Genomic DNA, 22,611 nt, shown 5'->3' with positions numbered 1-22,611 from the left:
AAGAGCGAAAACTAACCTACAAAGTTCTGCCTGACAAAGAAGAAGAAAAATATCTCAATTTCTTTCAGTCAGAGTGGCATTCAAAGGTCGCTTGTCACTGCAAACAGAAAAATATTTTGGTCAAAAAGCCCAAGATTATGGCACTCCTTCTTTTAAACACCCAGATCTTTATATAAGGATAAAACCATGTCCCAGTGAATAACTGTGACAGTTTAGCTACTTCATACGAGTAGGAGTATTTGTTTGTGCTTTAAAATAATGTGCGTTGTCCAGATGTGAAGGCAGTGGATAGTTTTACAAATGTTTTACCAATAAATATATGGCAACCACAAGCTATTACATTATGATTAATTCAACCTCAAATTTGTCATAAATGAGAACATTCTGTATTTTTATTATAAAACTTCAGTATTTCATTCTTGTCGAGACATGCTGCTATAACATTTAAGTAACTCATCCTCCCTCCTATTTTAATTTAACCTTTGTACCTCAGAAGTTGAAGTTGGGTCAAAAATTCAATTTCAATGAAATAAAAAAATAATATATTAAGGTAATCAGAGACTAACTCACAAATGCATATGTAATTACTACCAATATATCATACCAGGGTAAAAATGGAAACATTACACCTTATTTAAATCCTTTTATAGAGCCTATTATTGTGTTCAAGATCAATTACTCTCCATAAGTATCTGCAATAATGTTTACTCAGTGATCGATTCTTCAGGTTTCCTGAGTCCTGGAAGCTTTCTATCCTGTTGACCTGAATTTCACCCTCCTTGCAAAGGATACAGTGAAACGTACAGTAGTCTTTTCATTAAGCATTCTTTCTCAGTAGGTCAGGATTTGTGACACAGTTTTGAATCCTCATATATCTTCTTGGTGGGTTTCAAGTATGCAATTTATTTAAAGCAACTGCTCAACAGCTGCATTTCATCCAAAATTCTTCTGTGCCAAGCAAGCAGGTTTTTGTTTTAAAAAGGTTACATTTTAGTTTACTTTTAACTGTATAAAACTGATAATCTGTTATTTGCCTAAGATTAATGAAATAATGAATGGCAATGTTCTATTTATTTACTACAAAAATCTTTAAAAGAGATGGCTTTAATACAAAGATGAAGTAAGAAATACATTTAAAGAGGAAAAACTCAGCAAGTGAATGACAACGCAGCTTTTTAAAGTCAATATTTTTTCTTAGAAATGCACTCGGAGACACTTTCCTAAAGTATCAATACTCGAGTATCAGTAATTTCTGTATCACCATATAGTAGCACTTTTTTAAAAATCCAAAGTGAGATAGGAGACATAAAACCATTTAACTGAAGCCCAGTGGGATTTTTCTGTCACAGAAATGACATAGTCTTATAGGACTGTATAAATTCAGAAAAACCTTTCCCCATCTGTTCAGCTTAAAAGGTAGACATCATCAGCACACTTTTCACATGCAGGCTGCTGGTACTAATTTTAACTGTGTCATCATGTCATTGATTACTGTTGCCACTGAAAGTAAAATTTACTTGAAGTCTCATACTTACCAGAGTTATTAATTTATATCAACAACAAAATTTAATCTTTCATAAGTGACCTGAATGTCCTTTCCTATGCCTATAGTAAAAAAATCAGCTTTGGTAACTCATCATACAGATGTACTCAGAGCAAAGCAAAACCTCCTCGAACTGAAGAGCATCCCTGTACTCATTGTTTCTCCAGCTCCGTGCTGCAAAGAAGCAACAAAGCATTCTAAGAAAAATGCACAGAGTCACATCCAGAGGGAAGGACATAAATAATTTTCATAACTCGTTCATGCTAAGGGAGTGGGGCTTAACCAGAGCCTGGACTAGTGGTTTGCTTCTGGAAATCACTTTCAGACAGAACTGCTAGGGTATTTTCAGTTTGTTCAGCTGTGCAGAAGATGATGCTTTGAAAAGCACAGGCCAAGTGTATCTGCTGAACTCGGGCTCCCGGAATGTAAGAAATCGGCAAATGAGAGGAAGGCAACCTGAACACCATGTCTTTCCACAGAACATGCAAAGATTACACATAATTTGCAAACATTAACACTTGCACAAAGAAATATGCTCATACGTAAAAGCTGTACACACATACACCTCTGCATCCTGAAAGAAACTGATCTAAACCAGTTAGATAGAAGAGTTTTCACCTGGCTCAAAATAATCTCCTATTTTAATTCCATAACAAGACAGAAGCCTAGGGAAATCTAAGTGGGTCTTTGTCTTGAAGATTACAGAAGATCAAACTGCTCTACTCCAGCCTACTACTACACTCTACAACTTCAGAGCAAAGACAGAGCTGATGAGCAGGGTGCTGACGATTGTGTACACCATCTCTCATGCATGCCATGAAGATTGATTTTTAGATTCTTGTCTAGAACAACAAGAAAGCAATGACTACAAACACCTCTATCACCTGCACAACAATCCCTTCAGCATTGTGCCGCTGGTTCTGAGCAATTCAAGCCCATTTTTCTCTCTCTCAAAATCCTGCTGCAGACACGCATGTCGAGGCACAACTGGAAATGACTGGGCCTCCTACAGACTACTGACGGTTAGGAAATGTTTTTTTAAGGTTATCCACAGATTCCCTATAACTTCTGTTTAAAACGTAGACCCTATCCCAGACCTCGAGATGAGCTTCTTGCTCATTAGTAGGAACTGGGTCCCATGGGGAGAGAAGGAAAAAGCCCTTCTTTACCTATTACTACTGTTCACCATCCATTTTGTTTCAAGCCACTGCATATTTTCCCTTCCAACAGTATAATTAAACTTATTCTTAAATGCTACAGACTACAGGAGATAAAAGATGGAATACAATTTCACTTTGTACTGCTCTAATTGCATGCAACCCAACTGAACAGGCAGGCAATATGACCTAAAGCATAAGAATTCAGTCCTTACTTTCCTTCTTTCTAACTCTTCCTGAAAACTTGTGGAACTTGCACCAATCCTCTATGATTAACTGTAGATAGAAGCTTCCACTTAGAAAGCAGTGTGAACGGTTTAACCGTAAGACTTCTGTCCAATAAAGTTTTTGAAAAATGACCTTCTCTTCTGAGTAGCCAAGGGGGAGTAGTGCTCTTTTATTAAGATGAAGAAATTAGTTCAAGTAGACATCAAGGCACGAGGTCCCACACATCTAATCATCAAATTGTTTTACTTTCCTTAAGATGAAGTCAAAAGAAATTATATTTTTTCCAATGTCTACCTTCTACTTGCAGGCCGGTATGACAGCTCTGAACTGTATGTCTCTATCTTTAACAGCACCCCAGGGAATAAAACCCTGTAGCATGACAGTCTCAAAGTCCTAACAAGCCCCAAAAGCCTATAAGGCTTTCTTCTGCAAGGAAAAGTGCAAGTGGTGTGCTGAACTTTGAGTGTACAATAATCCAATGCATTCTGCCCTGTGGAGAGGAGACAAGCAGATGGGATTTGACAATGCCAAGGCAAGCTGTGCTGTTTGACCTTTTGCTCTCTCAGATTCTTCTCTGTCTTCAAAAATCATCCTTTAGAATCACCACAGTTCCTATACTGGATCATACCTGTGCATGTAGCACAACACACATGCTTGCTGTGTTAGTATTCCAAATCTCTGCAAAAAAAAAAAAAGTAACTTTAGGGAATATTTTATCTGCATTCATTGCTTTCCTAACTGGGCAACACAACTATGTGGTCTTGACAGAAGACCACAAGCCCTTCACATGTTGGAGGACAATGAAGGACAACTAACGGCAATTACTGGAAAACTTGCAAGACAAAGCAACAGCTCGCTGAGCACTGGCACTTGGAACTACTTCAAGTGCAATTTGATCCAGGTCTTCCATTAAAAAAAAGGGAGAAGCAAATCTCAACCACAGAGACCTAGAGTAAGCTGGAAGATCTTAGAGACAAGTTACAGTGAAAAACTCCTACCTGATGTTGCCATGAATAAAAGCCAACCAAATGTTAAAACATGAAGTGTCACACTGACGGTAGCTCAGGAGAAAGAAAAAAAAACAGCTCTACAAACCAACAAAAGAACAGGACAACCAAGTACACATGAATTTGCTGCCTTTATGAGAGCTCCACCAAATTAAACACTGCACTTTAAGAGGGTGGCCAGAGGACACGTGCCAGGGGAAGAGCAGAAATGCAGTCAGTGGTGCAGCCTCACAGCTCCCCATTACCGTTCCACCGACGTCAGAGCAGGCAGTCACAAAGTCTTGAGGGGGCACATATTAGTAACTTCCATAAAGGTGATCACCACTTCCAGCTTGCTAAGCGCTCTTTTTATGGCGTTCATTGTCCCCTACAAAAATTCCCATCCCGAGTCTTCAGCTTGTCCTCAGGCACAGCTTTTAGGAAGGAGAATTCAAGGAAGCCTTGCACTCCCTTCTCTGTCAGGCTGCAACCCTATCCCAAGTTCATCCAAAAATCCCCGTTACTGAACTCCAGTGGCTTGTTCTCTAGGCAGAACCCTCCTAATCTGCTGCAGCTGAACTTCCTCAGCCTATATCAAGTAGGAAATCCTTTTATTGCTCTGGCCTATAAGCCTCTTATCTCCTAATTCTGTGAGGCTGAGAAATAGCTGTTCTGCTCATTAATCCTACAATGACTGTCAGAAGAGGATATTTACCTTCTCACTCTACTCAAACACAAGTAACTAAGTTTCATCAAGTTCTTTACTATCTACTTAGTGGAGTCTCACTCCACGAGACTTTATAGGAATTTGAGTAGCAGTACAGAAGCTTCTGCACTTTCATGAAATACTCAGATTTGGTGTTATAAAAATTTTAACGAACCCGGTGCAAAGAGTGCTATTAGGATCTATTATTGCTGGTGCCAGAAAGTGGCCATCTCTGGAGAACAATTCTAAAGTTGGAGGGACTCTATTCCATCCTCTGCACTGTAGATACAAGCAAATTGTTTAAGAAACAAATACTTTTATTTCCAAGCAAGTGCAGTTTTGTCAAAAAGCGCTGTAGGAATTACTATAAAGACTTTTCACTATAGTTTATACATGCATCATTAGTTTATAATGAGATCTCAGTCATTTAATAAAATCTATGTCATCCATGACCATCAAAGACAGCTCAAAGGGAAAAAAATAACAACTAGTTGAGTTCTTGGCTTAACTAATACTTTAATTAGCACCCCCAAGAAATGCTAAAGGCTGCTGGTTTTCCCCCCTATATACAACACTCAGCCAAGGAGAAGTTAATAAGGCAGTATTTTTATCAGGATTGATGTCTTCTATTTCTCAGTCAGAAGTGTAAAATTTTTACAATCAGTTGGTAACCAGCACTACAAATATGACAAAGATCACATCACATGATGTGGAAGTACGTTCTCACGCTTTACTTAATACGTATCTATCTACCTATATGGACAAACATAGGCCTACCTCTGTAACTGAGGAAAAACCCCCAAACCTTCTATAAAGTTTGTGTTCAGAAAAATGTTAAAGTGGCAAACTGCGTTAAGATCAGAGATATCTCACGTCAGTTGTACCTTTTATTTTAACTATAAATGTCACACTTTATCATGCAGCTGTCAGCTTCCTTTAATGTACTAAATGCTATCATGTCAGCATAGAAACTGACATGATGTAACACAACAATTAAAACAAAAAGCAAGTCAGCTTTGACACCATTTCACTTCTCTGTTTGCTGCAAATTAAAGGAAAATCAAAAGTACAAAAGTAAAAGCTAGTCAAGAAAAAAGTTTGCAAAAAGCCCCAAATATCATTTAATGCTTCCCTCTAATGTTATGTCATGTTTTCATGTTCCAGTTTAAAAATGTCCACAGCTTTAGCACAGTTAATTACAAATTGACACCAAAAGACGTGAAGAAGGAAGTCTAAAACTTCTAGAAATACTCCATTGTAATACATATACTTCTAGCTGTCAGATCCATAACAGCTGACATCCAAGGAATTAAGCAAGTATTTTTGACTTTCTATCCCACTAGCCAGTCTGTGGTACTGGCTGCAGCACGTTAAAATTGCTGATGCTTTTCAAACTAGATGCAACACTTAAGTTATGCCTGAAGCAATTCCTAGTAATAATCAAGAAATTACAAACTCTAGATAATTAATACTGAAATTGGTCATGTATTACAAATTTCATTTTCCTTTACTCTGTTTGATGCAAAACACTAAATAAAAGTGTCTAAACTGTTCAAAAGTTAATTTCAGAAAAAAGAGAAAATCATGTACATTTGAAAAAGTCTATTGTTAATAATTAGATTTCCTCCTTCTCAGTTTTTTTCTGTTCATTTACATCAACACGAAACCCACATTTAACATAGTGGCAACATTAGGAAAAAAAAAAAAAAGAACTACCAAAAAAAACCCCCAACAACAACTTTGGCCCAAGGGGAAGTTAGTGGCATCTGTCACAAATACAGAAATGTCACATGCTTAATATTCACACTGGCCATACCACGACATTCAAAACCTCTGTGACCCAGGACGAAAATAATCCCAATGGAGTCCATTCATAGGGAGAGAGCAAAGAGTCAAATAAAAAAAAAAAAAAAATGATAGAGGCCTGTCCTGCAAAGGGAAGAGTTGATACAGACATTTAGAATATTCCTGTAAAAACATTCCCGTGAACAACTGAGTTAACCTTGTGGAAATAAGAGGAAATAGGAAGATGGAGAATTCTAGGAAGTATTTCCCTGAAATACCATGTAAATTCAGAACTATTTTCTGATGATCTATACCTTTCTAAGCATTTCCAGACCAGTAACCTAGTAGAGTAACACTAAAATTAAGGATAGCAGAATTTTGACTAGAAAAGATTTATACATGAGTGTTACTGCATTTTCAAATATGCTATATTTGATTGTGATAGTAAATTGCAGGGAAAGAAAAAAATAAATAAAACAAAAAAGACACACAAATCAAATACACAAAACCAAAAATAACCTGAGACCTGTGCTTGCAGCTGTCTCCTAGTAAACCAAATCCATGAGTAGAATTTGGACACCAACAAGGCTGCTAGGAATTTGATCTTCAGAGACTACTCTTTAACCGAACACTGAAAATTATAACAGTGGCAACATTTGTGCATTTCTGAGAACTTGGGCTGCACTAAAGCTCATGCTGAAGTAAATAATTTTAAAACCCCCTAAAAGTAAATAGTATTTCTCGAGCACTATACTAATTTACATGAAGACTTCAAAGTGATCACAATGAATGCACACCTTTAAATTATCTATTCTATGCTTATGGGTTTTTTTCTAGCCCTTAAAGTGTTTAATTATTGTTAGAGACATACAAGGGACAAGAGAAGAGAGGGAATGTGTAGCTGTTGTGGGCATGGATCCATCCAACTGTGAAAATTTATGCAATTCATTGGTTAATCCCCATAAATTCTCCTGTACCAGCCTATCGAAGGAATACATCCACAGGGACCTTTAGATTACAGACTTTAGCAAAAGATTATGTCATTGATTTGCATACCTAGAACTTCAGAGGTGAAATGATAGCAGTTTAGAAACAAAACATCCAAAACTTTCACTTTTCACACTTTTTACTACTATTATACTTAACATTATAAACGATACAGTCTGAGAACTGAGCTCTGTGTTGAAATAACGACAAAATGAAATACATGTCATACCTGCACTTCTTAGGTTAGGGTCTAAGTCTGGCATCTCCTTGGCTGCTTCTGGACTGACACTGTAGATAGATGCCCCTGCTTCACTTACAATGCTGAAAAACAAAAAGGCAAACAATCAAAACACCACACAACTGAACAACACAACAGGAGGATTCAGTGAGTGAATTATTATTTGGATTTTCTTTTAAAGCCTCGTGTTTTAAAATATTTTTAATTAACTTAATATTTATAAAAGTAAGACAAGGGCAGACATTTAAGCCAAAGCACCCTTCTCTGACCTGCAACATGCATTCTTTTTCATTTCTGCCCCTATTATAAACACGCATAGTTTGTGACACCAGCCCCTGTAGAAATCTTAAAACAGATAAAATGAACACAAGTGTTAGCAAAAGTAAATAGGCAAATCAGCTTCCACAAACAAAATAAAAACCTACTGACAATTTCATTAAAAGCACCTACAATCTGATGTCTAACGTCAACTAAACTATTACATGAATTCAAGTCAGGAGTGTGCACAGACACTGTCTAAAGCTAGCTGCCTAAAATACTCAGGGAAAAAAAAACCAGCTTGACACAGACTAAGCCACAGAGCTGCAGCTCACTTCTCAGCGGCATTTAGTATCGTCTTCACTCCCTGCGATACCCAAAGAAAAACACAGACTGCATGTCTTCAGTAACTCAAACTACGGTTCCTTTATCTATCACACACCTCAAACTCATTCAGTTACGATGATTAACTCACCAATTCAAATCACAACATATAATTAAAAAACCTTTGAGCACTCTAGTTCCACTCAAGAGAAAACGGCAATCAAGTATTCACGGCATAAGTTTATTTTCAGCTGTGAATTCTTGACACCGCTGAATCAACAGTATATTTCCTCTAAGAACTTCAGTAGAACTTGAATTTCAGGTTGATAATTAAGGCATCATACAGCAACTGCACTGGAGAGGAATACTATCAGTTTCTGAATTATTTTTACTTTTACTATTTCACTCTTAGAATAACCTTATCTTTGCCATAAGAAGGGAAACCAAAATCCTTAAGAACCAGACCTTTCAACAGAAATCATAGTTTGGCTTTATATTGTTTTAAAAATAAGCTATAAATTTTCCTTTTAAGAACATTTAGTAGGTCTATTTTTTAAATAAAGAAATTGATACCTAGAAGCCTCTCCCTTTAGAAAAAGCTGAAGAATAGCTCAGAGACAAAACATGTTCCCATTAAATGTTCCAAGCATGTTAACAGTAAATAGTGTAAAATACAGACACAAAAGGTAAGAATTTCTTACTGTTGTTTTCACAGATTTCTCCCTCCAGTCACAACTGCAATTTGGTACACTGCTGTACACAGAGCCAGACTAAACGATTATGGAAAACTCAAAAGAGCATTTCAATATTACAGGCAGGATGGAACTTTCAATAAATAAGTAGAATAAAATCCTATTCTCTTTTGTATTAGCTAAGTCTAGACCCACCCAAACAACTGATTTAACAGAGCAAAAAATTGCTCAGACCAGTTGAACAGGGTAAGTAAAAATGAAACCACACGATCTTTTAACAAGATTCAATGTCACGGGCATTCCTTCATCATAAATGACATTCTGAAAACAGTCCCATAACCGAGTTCAGAAATATGGTCATATCACAAAAATCTAACTGCTGAAACACAAAGATGTTGACAGAAGCCTCATCAAACTGATTTTTTCTCATGAACAGCTAGTTTAAAGAACAATGCAGCAGAGTGTATTTCTTAACCTGTTCACACCTTATAAAGACAGCATCTGGCAAGTGCTCCCTTTTTGGATATTGCTTCCCAAAAACCCACACATGTTATCACATACTTTTAACAGCTTGCACTAATCACTCTTCAATCTTTGTATTTGAATAGATCCAAAAAGTTACCTTTCATGCAATTTGTAAATTTAAAGACATTAATAATTACACTTAGATAACATAATCTGTGTTTGCCACACATTTTTTATAGTGCTGCACTATAAACTCTATTTCTGCCCACAGCTTATTTCTTGATACTTCCCAGTATTTTGCACAGTGGAAAAACAAAGTGATCTGGATGGGCATTTTAACACACTTGACATTTATTGATTCTCATTAATGCTACACTGACAATTTGCAGAAGTGAGAGGATTGCAATAATACTATTGCTCTAACTTTAAGGCAGGCAATACAAAAAACTCCTTGCTAAAATGCGTAAATAAAATTAAACTTGAGATGAGAGAAAGAGACATTTGAAAAGAACACATTTCCTTTCGTCAAGTACAAGAACATTTATTCACCAGGGGAGGGGAAGGGGGAAAAGCCAAGCAAGAAACTTTCTGAAGCAGAAAAACACAACATAAAAAGAACTTTCAGAAGCAGCATACATTGGATATTTGACATCTACTCTAAGATGGTTTTGTATACGCCTGCAGTTATTCTATAAAGTATTTGGTGCAGCAGACTTGGAAAAAGGGGGGGGAAGAATTTCCACTCATGCAGAACCCCATGCCGCTGCGTCTAAGACAGTGAAACACTGACATTAAACAATTTTGTTACCCAGAGTAAATGCGTAGGGCCAGAAACACCAAAGAAACCATCCTCTGGTTTGTTCAACCATAGGCAACCAAACTTTTACAGACCTATTAGTGGCTGTCATGTGGTTTTATTTAGTTTGGTTTTAGCTACAGTGAGGTGGTTACTAATGTGATGCTGGCATATACAATGCTGAAACATTTGGCTTGGTCACGATACTGAGATTACAAGCAAAATAGGTTTGGGGATTTTTGTTTGCAGTTTTTCTGGATTTTGCTTTTTGACTAGACAGGAGACAGTCACTTCGGTCCACAGACATTTTCCAAATCCTAATAATTCTCTTTAAAGGGGGATGCTGTGCACAACGATTTAAGCTAATTTAATGTTATATAACGCTCTACATCATATGCTTTCCAAGAATAAACATATTTTATGTCAGAGCACATTAACATAAAACCAAATCTGCTCAGATCAGCAGGCAATAGAAATGTACTCCAAACTACGGTGGTCCACACTGTTGTCTAACTTCCACCCTCCTCTTTTCTTTTAAAATGGTCCAAAAAGTCAAAAAAAAGCCCTCCTAATAGTTGAGAAAAACTGTCTCTAAAAATCTGTGTATCTTCAAAACTAGAATTTGTTTCTACTCTGACTTTTTAAGCCACATAATGCATTAAACCAGAAGACTAGACTCTCATACCCCCTTGTAAACTGAGATCGTTTTGCCTATGCATTCCTTAAGAGAAAGTGACCAAAATCTTATCAGTTATAAAAAATTATTTTGCTATTTAAAGTCAAAAAGGAGCAGGTAAATAAGCAAGTGGTCATGATAGAATATGCTTATAGCACACGAATGGACAAGTTTCATAAACTGTTCTCCGAATTAGTAAAAAAGCAGGTTGAGAACCTGGGAGTACGCCTCCATACTATCCGCTTCCCACATTAGCCAAATTATAGTAAGTTTTTTTTCCTCAGCATCTATATCCAACTTTTGAAAGTTAAAAGTTCCCAGACAAAGGTGCTAGGCAACATTTCAATTCACTCTTTTTAGCTGTACAAACAGGCCTGCTGCATAAAAAGTAAGTTCTTGTACACTGCGTCCGTCTCATTCACATTTCTTAAGACGCATTTTGAGTAGTTAAACCAACATTAAATATATTCCACTAGCACCACCTGGTGGGCTCTCAGCTTTATGCTGGAGACCATGCCTGCCCTATTATAAATACTTCAAGGATCCTTTTAACATCTACTAGAGCGAGATATTTTCTTATTCAGCTTAAAAAAGCATTATATATTTGGTATGAAAGGAGAATCTGAAGATCTGTAACTCCCTTTCCAATCAAAATTCAGTAATTATGTTTATTCTAACTCAATTGATAATTATATTCTTCCTAAGCTCTTAGTAACAAAAGCTAGAAGCTGTCACAAAGGACATAAGTACGGAAGGGTTGAAGGATGGTTCAGTGTTACTTACTGTAATAACTAGTTTAAGAATTACCTAGGATAGAAAACCAAAACAAAATAAAATGACAAAATATTTGCTAGAAAATAATGTTATATTTGGAAGCTAACTGGAATGCTACAAACTTTAATTATGTTGATGGATTTAGTGACTCAAAACAAACTGAGTAGAGGCAGGCAGGGAAGGCTTAATTTACACACAGGCTTAGAAGAAGATTGGGCTGTTTCATGAATAAGAAATCCAATGGGCCGTCACAACCAGCTCCAGAAAAGCCTAAAGCCAAAAACAGTTGAGAGCTACAGAAGCATTATAGAAATAAGATGTTTGCATTTATTCTTGTATCTCCCTACACACCCATTTTTTGGCAACTACCTAGGGGAGGTCAAAGAAGCTCTTTGTACGAAACAGCAATAATCCCTTTATTTTCATTTTGACTCGCATCTTGTTCTTTCCTCTCCTGTCAAGCAGGATACTGCCCCAGCAAAAGCAACTTTGACAGCTCTTCCAACTCCTCGTCATGACCACAGGCAAGCTGCAGGTTTCTTGCCATCATGGGCCGAGTAACCTGCCATGCCCAGGATCTCGCATTCGGGTACGCGAACGCTCCAGACTCTGCGTGCTGCGTGCAACAGCGCAGTTCCTTCTGCCGAGGAGGTGACGGATGCGGCCGACTAGAGAGCACGGTCCAGCGCAGGCTGAGCAAGACGCTGTGATTTATTCAGCCACACGCGCTTTGCCACAGGAACAATAGGACACCAGGCTTGACAGACCCTGGCTCTAACACAGCTAAGCCATTACTTTTTTTTTTCCCCCCTCTTATGAGGAACATATGTCATGGAAGTGCAAGATAAAAAGGTTCTGGAATATACTCAATAATGTATTCAAAGAATAAAAAGCCCGAGAAGATTTTTAAAAGCCTGTTCATTCTGACAGATGAGATTAAATTCAAAAATCTGCTCTTTGCCCCACCTCCAACGAGCTAGTGGTATGGCAAAGGAAGATGTTAGTATCGTGGAAAAAAAGATCATAATAGAAAGCAATCATTATTCAACAGACTCAGGCCAAGAACCATACAAATTGTGTGTGCTTTTAAACAATCTAAAGATTTAGGCTTTAGATTTTAACAATATATAGAACTTGGGAGATAGTCAAACATTAGATATATTTTACAATGAAAAAATATACGGTTAGATATAAAAAAATTCATCAGATTTCCATTGCTTCATTCGAAACTTTTAGTCACTACATGCCACAAAAGTTTGGCTTACCTGGAAGTCCACCTTTCAAAATCAGTCATGTTAGACAAGAGGTGTTACAGTCTTCTTTTGCAGAAATATTTAGGAAAACTCATAGTGACACCAATCAACCAGATGGGGCCGGGAGGGATGACATGACAGGTTTTAAACAACAGTTCCTGCTCAGGAGCTCCCAAGCACACAAGAAATTAAGCCCACAGAGTGCCTTCAGACAGCACATCAAATGAGAACCAGTGATACAGACCTCGTGTTGATGCTCAGCCACATTCTGTAAGTTTCCATAGAAAACATTAGGGGAAATTCTGCTTACAAGTGTTTTGAACTTGCAACAAAAAGTATGTAAATGTCTCTACCCACATGTGAATAAGTTTGCTCAGTGTTTCACATAGTTAAACAGAAATTAGACCATGCAAAGAAGAAAGCAATTTTGTCTTGACCAACTCGAAGTAGTAAAAATTGTTGAACTATTTCAAACCAGTAACTGTCACACAGTAAATTAAAACATGGAACAACACTATGTCTGTCAGTCACAAACTCTCCTTTTGAAACAGCTTGCTGACAAAATAACAGGTACAATAAGCACCTTACAAAGGAACTTCAGAAAGGACAGAATTTCAAGGCAACCATCCCTGCATTAGGGATTTTTTCCCTCCCATTCAGACACAAATGATACTTAGCGCCAGTTAAGCTGATGGTTTTCCTGGCAGGCAGTGTAGATCTTTAAAACCTACTATCAGTGTTTAGCCAGACAATCTAACCACAGTTTGTATCATTGCTTCAAATCATTAAAAGTGACTTATCTTAAAATAACATTAAGTCTTAGAATGATATTTGACTTTCCACATTTCCAGTATGCTTTTGCAGAACTAAACTTCAGAACTGAAGTATGCACTTTCAGATGAAGAACAATACGGAAAAGAAAAAATCAGTGGTTTGAAATAACAAATTATAGTCTTTCAGCATGAGATAAAACACAAGAAATCCTTAATGTCTGTTTTATAAGAAATTGAAAGGAATACAAGAAATCAAAGCCAGTTTAACTAAAAAGGCCCACATCCAAATCTCAGAAGAAATGTATGACAAAGACTTAAAAAACTTTAAAAATTTGCAATTATTGAAATAGCTATCTTCCAGTATTACCCACTTCCCTGCAAGCTGGGAAATATTACAGCTAACAAAACCCAACATTTTCAACTTTAACTGCTTTGGAGTAAAAGAGTGTTGATTTTACATCATGTGTTGATTTTACATTCTAAGGGCATTTTGCCTATAATCAAACATAATAGAAGGATGTTTCAAACATAAGGGCAATTATGTTCTGAGCCATGAAACCTGACTGCCTGTTTGTCAGCACAAAACAGGTTTCAAGAATATGGAAGCAGCAATTGTGGCACAGGATTTAAAGCTTCTCCTTTAAAAAAGTTACTACTTTGGAAAATGCAGCCTGGTTCTACTAACTTCCAGCTTTGGGTGAACACAGAAAACACATCTCACATAAAACATTTCACTGATTACAGAATTAGAAGAGTTCAAAAAGTACTGATTTCAATTCCTCAACTGCCATCATTCCCCTCCCCAAAGCAAAGCTGTGTGAAATTTCCTGCCATTAAAACAGTAAGACAATTGCTGCTTGCAGCAGATTAAATAGGTGTGAGAATTATTGCAAGACATAACAAGTTACCATGCTTTAATTTCTCCTGTACTAGATATAACTCCATGAATCCCTAAACCCAAAACTATTTATCGTACTAAACTAATAAAACTGCATACTACAGCCTGGAATCCTTTATTCATCTGTGTACGAACCATGCCCTCAGCACATCCCTGCAAAGGGAGGAATGATCAGATATCTGTCTTCATCTTGTCTGAAAACGATGACATTTTTCAGTAAGAAAAGGGTCCAAATGGCAGGTGTCAAAGAGCTTTAGCATCACACGTGGTGCTAGGAGGCAGAAAAAACAACAGCAGCGTGTGGCCATGTCAGAGCTGCACAGAAGCTGCCGTACAAGTGCATATCTGAAAAGAGCAAACCTCATAGCCTGTTAAATCAATCTAGTGCCAGATGCTGTTATCAGAACAAAACTGGTGCTGCGGCTTCATCCCCAGAAGAAATACACGTCCCATGTCTGCAGTGAAAAGTGAAAGACCTAGGGTGGCATGTCTCAAGAAAGACTGAAGGTGACAGTCACCTGTGACTGCCCCCACCGCTTTCATTGACAGTTTCAGAAAACAGGTCCTGTCACTGCTTATAAAGCAGCTGGAGTTGAAGCTCCTTTCTGCTCTTTCAGAGGGCTTTAAAATCTGAACTCCAGGTCTAAAATCTACTTCGAAGGGAACCATCCAACTGAAAAGCAGTTCAGGAATTTATTTTTTACTTTAAACACAGTAGCACAGTAGGAACTTTTAGAGAAAAAATCTAGCTCTTCTTGTTGCAGCAATGCCATGAAGAGAAACTGTGGCAATATGGGTAATGTTATAGAATACAATGTTACCTTAATGTAAGGGGACAAGTTGAAAAAGAAGGGGAGGAAAAAAGCACAGAATCACAGAATCACAGAATGTTAGGGGTTGGAAGGGACCTCTGAAGATCATCTAGTCCAACCTTCATCCCAGCATACCTAACCACTACACCATACCCTCAAGTGCTAGATCTACTTTTTTTTTAAACACCTCCAGGGTTGGTGACTCCACCACCTCCCTGGGCAGCCTGTTCCAGTGCCTCACCACTCGTTCAGTAAAGAACTTCCCCCGAATATCCAATCTAAACTTACCCTGACGCAACTTGAGGCCATTTCCCCTTGTCCTGTCATTAGTAATTAGAGAGAAGAGACCACCACCAGCCTCACTACAGCCTCCTTTTAGGTAGTTGTAGAGGGCAATAAGGTCTCCTCTCAGTCTCCTCTTCTCCAGACTAAACAAACCCAGTTCCCTCAGCTGCTCTTCATAGGTCATGTTTTCCAGACCTCTCACAAGCCTTGTTGCCCTTCTCTGCACCCGCTCCAGCACCTCGATGTCCTTCTTATACTGTGGTGACCAAAACGGGACACAGTACTCGAGGTGAGGTCATTTTATGTCATTTTATGTCATTACAATATGACAGCGTTCAAGTAATTATAAGCAGAATTCATGATAATTAGATGCATTCAGATATGCACAAAAGTTATCTATCTGTAACCAATTAGAAGATATTAAAAAGGCTTCAGGATCGCCATAGGAAATGAAAACCCTAGAGCCCACTTCTAAATATATTAACATGCATGAAAACAGGTATTCTCCTTATGAACACACTTTATAATTTAAAGACCAGTCCTGATTCAGTTTCACACAACTAAATTATCCCAGTGACTTCACCATAAATAAACAACACTAAAAAATGTAGCCAAACACTGACAAGATTTTACCTAACTTCTTTATACCCACTGGGAGAGGGGGACGGGAAGACAAAGAAACACAACCAATTTTGGCAATAATGCTTCAAAAAGAAGAGAAACACTCACATTTCATATACTTATAGAGACTCTTGAAATTAAATTTGCCTAGATGCATACATTAAAAACATGGCATCATGTTTGCTGCTCCTCCAAAAGCCAGCAAGATTGTTCCACACTAAAGAGCTCAACAAGCAGCTCATTTAGCTCCTGTCCCTCCCAGATCTCAAGAGCTTGATGAAGTCACCAAGTCTGACCCAACACCATGAAACACAGCAGATCAAAGGGAGCTGCCAGTTCCAAAGGAGAAGACTGTCACCAACGCTGTCGTGCCAGCAGGTCCTGCTCAGCTCAGCCAAGCAGAAACCCCTGCAGTGGTAGCACATGGGGAAAGCTGGTGTTTCATCCAGCCCACCTCCAGCCATGCAGGATCTTGGAAGACGTAAGATCTATTCCGGCTGCTTTTCGAAACAGCAGAAGCAAAGGGTAAAACCCTGGAACTCAGCAGTTCATGTTCACATTATTCAAGTTGGAACATTATAAAGTACCAAGAACTAAGGTTTTAGGAACAAGTAAGATTTAAATAAATATAAAAATTATTCCTGCCTATAAAGAAATACCCAGACTTTGTTAGTACCATCCATATTTGGCATTGTCACTGACAGTTTACAGTTGAGGAAACTGATGCCTGCCTAAAGTCTGTCTAACTTTCAAACCAAAATATTTCCCTATAGCACACACTGTCCTACCCACACCACACTTCTATGGGACAAAGGATATTTAAGACACAGATGATCCATTAAAGGAGAGTCTCTCAGGTTCTCCATGGAACACAGACCTCTCAACCAGTTTATTTGTCAGTGAACTTCACAGAGCATTCAGATTTAGTCCAAAGAAAAATATATCAGGAAGTGTTACATGCAAACAATCCGTTTGAAATTATCTAGAATGGCCACAAGCTATTCAGTTGCTGTAATTGCTCTTGGGAATCATTTTTCTCTGGTAGAACAGTCAACACAGATGCAGCAACTGCTGCGGCTAAAACACAGACAGCTAAGCCAGACTGAAGACTGGAGCTTAGAGTCACATTAACTCTCATGGAGACTTCGTTCCCAGAGCAGAGCATAACTGGACAAGACCACAACATATGGAGCAAAATGCCTCCTGGAGAACAGCACCTCCAGCAACTGTCATTTTCTTTAATCCTCACTCTGGGCAGTTGGGAGGCAGCCTGGCCACTGCTGCCGTGCAGCCTCCACAGCCCTGATTCATGTAAAATTCTGACCTGCAGCTTTGGCTCAAGTCAGGCTTTATTCTGTTTTACACACCCTTCCTAAAGTATCACTGCTCTTACGACTTGATCTCTCCTTAGCAAGTTATCCTCTCCCCAGGACAGCTCCACGAGGGAAGGCTGGAGTCAACTATATCCCCTCTATTAGGGCTGAGAAATGCGATGTATATAGACTCAGCCCAGTGCGAGGGAATCACAGATCCACCCGGCTGCTCCTCTTAACTGCTCCCCATCCCTTTTAACATCTAGGCTGTAGAGCTGAAGACATCATATTAAATATTTTTAGCCTACAGATGCTTCTTGGCACAGTTTACTGAACTTTGAAGTACCCAGTTTTTCCTCATAGAGGAACTCAAAATAAATTAAGAATTCTGAAATCAGAATGAATGCTGGCAGGAAAACTTCTCTGAGGTATTAAGTACTAAGGAAAAGTGTGACCGAATCTTTCTAGTCCTATTGTTACTTCTTGCTTTACTTTGATTTGGAAATCTCTAAAAGCAGAAAGCTGCCTGCTTTAGTTCACAGAAGATACATTCGCTGCCTGTGCTTACTCCTCAGTTCAACATTCCCAAGACAAGTGTCACATAAATGGTGTTTCATGCAGGCCTGATCAAAATTATATGCTATCTCTCAAAAATAATTACCGAAAATTTAATCACTACAGTGTTCTCACAATTGTCCTAAAGTTTTGGAAGTCCTCATTTGTTTTTTTTTGTTTTGGGGGTTTTTTGTTTCATTTTTTTTAATGCAGAAATAAACGGCTTCTTTAACATTTTCCTATACTCTAGCACATGACTATTCAAAGCTGACACTGATCAAGAAGCGTTCCAGTCTCTGCATCAAGGAAATAACTTTTCTTCAGTGGAAAAAAGGCTGTAAAACTGAGGTGTTAGTTTTTAGTGCTTTCAGGAAAAACTATTAATCCCCTCTGAACTGTAGCATTACAGTATAAAAAGGATTATAGCAGACAGGAAAAAAAACAGGAAAGTTAAGAAAGACAGTAGATTACTTATTCTTCAGAAAAAGGTAACATTTTTGATGCAAAACTAAAAAAAAAAATAAAATCAAATTAAGTTTTCCTTTTCTTAACAAGCCTATCTTAATAGCTCAGTTACTTTTCTCACACACAGATTTAAAATGACATATGCAAATAGCTGTAAAGCAACATAAGTAGACTGCTTTGTTACTAAGTGCTACATTTTTCCTCTTTTTAGGCCTCTACGGCTCTTTTGTGTCTTCTCTGGTGCTCCTCATTGTCATAGTTATAAAAATTATTATTTTATCATATGCAATGACTGGGCATCTACGTAAGAGATGCTAATCTGAATGAAATACATCTCCAAATAAAAGTGAAGTAATCATTACATGTATTATTGTTTATCCTTTAAGCATTTAAAACAATGGATACCATCTCATTTTGTATTGCAAACAGAAATATGTATCAACCTGAGAGAAAAAAACCCAAAGATAACCATAAAATCCCCACAAATTTTAAATGTAAGAAAAGTTGCATGTTTTTTTACAGAAAACAAATTTCTTCAGTAAGACTAGAAGTAACCAAAAGCAGGGAAAACCTGACAAAAATAAATACCTGGAATTTGCAAAATAGAAGTTCAGTTAGATAGTGCTATATTTGGTTTTCCCCTTCTCTTAAAATGGAACAATTTGTTCCCTCAGGTTGTGACAGATCCACACTGCAGACTTCCTATGAGTAATATCAGTAGAACTGGCATAAACATATGCTGAAAGACCACTTCATTTAAAACACGTTTTTCATCCAGTTACAAGCCCTTAAAAAAAAATTCTTCTGGACTGAAATTTCTTATGCTTCAATTCTAACCAATTACTTTCAGATCCAAAAAGACAGTTGTGTTTTGTGTTTTAAGTTTTCTAAATATGAAAGTGTAGGATAAGATGGCCTAGTTTTTGAAGAGACATCCTTACATTTAAATCATAAAAATGCAGCTAACTTATGGCCTGGTTTCTACTCCACAGTTTTCAAAGTGATTCTTCAGTCACAGTTACGTTACACAGCACTTAAGATACTGCAACTCTAACAATAAAATATCTTACAACAGTGTAAGGGTTCATTAACACATTTATAGACCTAATTACTCGTAAGTCCAACGACAAGTATTTTGCAGAAAATAAAATCTTGGAACATGCATTATTTTAACCACGTTAGCCCTCTTTTTGACACCACTCCCCTTCCTCTTTTTAAAATGGGAAAGTCTCTTTGAAACTTTTGAGGTTTTGCAGGTCGTAGTTTCACGATTTTAAATAAAGACACTAATTAAAGTAAACCAGTTAATTCACATTTTTCAAATACAACTATGTTGTTTTCCTTAAAAGGTGACAGTTTGTGCCAGGAAGTTCATATCTGGATCTTTCTTGGAAGGAAAATGCAAAAATAATAATAATAAAAAATAAAAATTCATGAGCAGCCCAACTTCCATCCAAAACCAAAGCCCCAGAATGAACTACTGATTTCCTTTCCCCATTCAAAGCTCTGTTTTCTCTCCTCATTGCATACGTTGCTTCAAAATGAGAGCAAATTATTTCACACCTTTCCTGCCAATTCATATCTGGGCAGCATGAAAGAAAAGGTACACTGGAACTCGACTGAAGAATATTCTGGAGAATATTGCACGGATAGTGCAGACGGTCAGAACCTACAGCTGTGAACGCCGGCAGAGCCTACAGGTATCGTGTGGGCAATGGGCATCTACTCCAGACCTAACTTCTCTGCATCGGTAATGAGATTCTTATGCCTGGATCCTGCAAGACAGGCCAGCAATGGAAACTGAGGATCTTGGAATGGTTCTTTCAGCTTTCGGAAACTGCTGAAAGCCAGGGAATCATGGCGGTTAAAAGGCACCTGTGGAGACTGGCTGGGCCTAACATCCTCCCTCAAACCAGGGCCGACCACAGCAAAGGCTGGGTCCATTTAGATTTCAAATAATTCTATGAACAGAGACACCAAAACCTACCTTTGTAGCTGAGAACTGAGGTTTTCATAATATTAAACTGAGGCTCAGAATCTTTTAATAACCACTAAAAATTCAGTGCCATGTATGTATTTCAGAAGAGTTTATATCCACCCCAGAACAGCACCTGAGAAAAGGAGATTTCAAAAGACAGTGCTACAGTGAAAACTCACTCACCAATCCTAGCTTCTTCAAATGCTAAAAGCAAAAAGAAAATCTGAAATTGTTCAGAAATCAGAAGAATGGGAATGTGTTCCCTGCTGATCCTGCAGTAACAGAGTTGGCTCCCTTAATTTCAAGTGTCTGCTATTAAAACTTAAGGCTATTCTTGCAGTTGACAACAAACAGCTGTCACTTGGAAAACAAGCAAACAAACAAATCCCTAGCACACAACAACTTGGAAATGAGGGTTGTAGAAGAAGACACAACACAATATACTCAGATGAGAACAAGAGTTTATTCGATAGAGCCTCCATGGCAGCAGAGCAGCGAAGAACCCAGAGGGGCTCTGGCTGATGCAGACAACTCCTACGAGGGGGTTACGGAGAACATATGGCAGGGTGGGACACACAGCACCCTGTAACGCAGCAGAGCATCTTCTGCCCTCGGGTGCCTGCTCAGATCTGCTGGCTACGGGGGGGTGGCAGAGCCAAGCCCATCCCCAGCCTGCCCCTGGCAGCCAGGCCAGAGCTGTCACTGCCACCACACCACCAAGATCTGCACAGGACTGAGACCTGCACCTGACCGTTCAGGGGCTTTTACTCAGTCAGACTGTTATGAGGCTGAGAGCATTTCTTACTTCCACAAGCTCCTCCTCCAGCAAAAGAACAAGACACAAACATTATTTCCCCCCAGAGAATGTACAGGCTTCCAAGCCTAAGCCTATATAGAAGTTCAGCTAATTCAGATTCAAATTACATTAAGGAAATATCAATGTAGATTTTAATATTAAGGGCCTAATTGCTACTTTCTTTCTCCCTCTACTAATTTATGAAGCTGCAGGAAGGAGAGTCTAATCCTAAAAGGTCATGTAAATACTTCTAAACTACATAACTGAAAATTATTTTTTTAAATTTAGCCAGACATATATGTTTACAATTCTCTTCAAGATGCTGAAATATCCTCTAGGAAAATATAAATAAACCTTTAAAATTACTAATAGCACAAATTGGCATGTCCTGGATTTGGGTTTAATCAAACCTCAAGAACCAGAACACGTTTCACAAGCTCCAGGTCTTCCTCTGAAGTTGACAAAGGTTTACAACTTCACCATGATCACAAGCATCATGTGATTTATGCAATATAATTGTATCAGCTGTGGCACAGTAAAGAAGGAATCCTAAGCTTATATTTTGTCTTTAAATCCAAAGTAACATATGCTTCATAAATAAGCAGTAGACATGAACTTAAACCATACACATTCCATTAAGATTTTGATATGAGACCTGTTTTAATCATCACAAGCTTCAACTTCTATTGAGTGTAAAATCTGGTATTTCAGATGACTCAAAGACAATTTACATAAGGACAGCATCTTCTCCAAGTTCACTGTAGTAATTAAAAATTTTAGTTCATCACAGCCTAACATTAACCACAAATTAGCTGTGCTTCATAATGTTAGTATTTAAGGTTGACCAAAAAGTAATCAACTTTCTACATTGCATATTAAATATATTTACACAAACGACTACAATCAAAATTTAATCTCTATCTTTACTTCATAAAAACCTGGAAGAAAGTCCCTACAGACCATCAAACTGAAGAGAATCTACTCTCAACTAGATGTCACCAGTTTTTTCTTCTCACTTAGCACCAGAACAACCCCTTTACTCAAAATCCTCTTTTGATCAGAAAAACAACCCCTGCTAATGTCAGAAGTCCAGTAACCTACAACCTACTGTAACAGTTTTATCAAAAAAAGCCAGTGAAAGGAAAAAATAATTTCCCCTAACTTGTTCCACTACTGATGATCAGCAGCATGGCCTTTCCAGCAAGTGGTCTCCAAAAACACCGAGGGGTCATCAGGCACTTTCCCTA

At 37.9% G+C, this 22,611-nt stretch overlaps 1 protein-coding gene across 1 annotated transcript in view; it reads right to left on the bottom strand.

Moving 5' to 3' along the window:
* SRBD1 (S1 RNA binding domain 1) overlaps positions 1-22,611 on the bottom strand; it is a 118,295-nt gene that overhangs the window by 54,773 nt on the left and 40,911 nt on the right. Inside the window, exon 14 of the mRNA XM_009875068.1 lies at positions 7,622-7,713. Within this exon, the coding sequence (XP_009873370.1) occupies positions 7,622-7,713 (92 nt within the window). The remainder of the gene's footprint in view (positions 1-7,621; positions 7,714-22,611) is intronic.

The sequence above is a fragment of the Apaloderma vittatum genome, unplaced genomic scaffold, assembly GCF_000703405.1.
Source record: "Apaloderma vittatum isolate BGI_N311 unplaced genomic scaffold, ASM70340v1 scaffold5078, whole genome shotgun sequence".
Taxonomy (NCBI): Eukaryota; Metazoa; Chordata; class Aves; order Trogoniformes; family Trogonidae; genus Apaloderma; species Apaloderma vittatum.
This window is presented reverse-complemented; position numbering and strand designations above follow the sequence as displayed.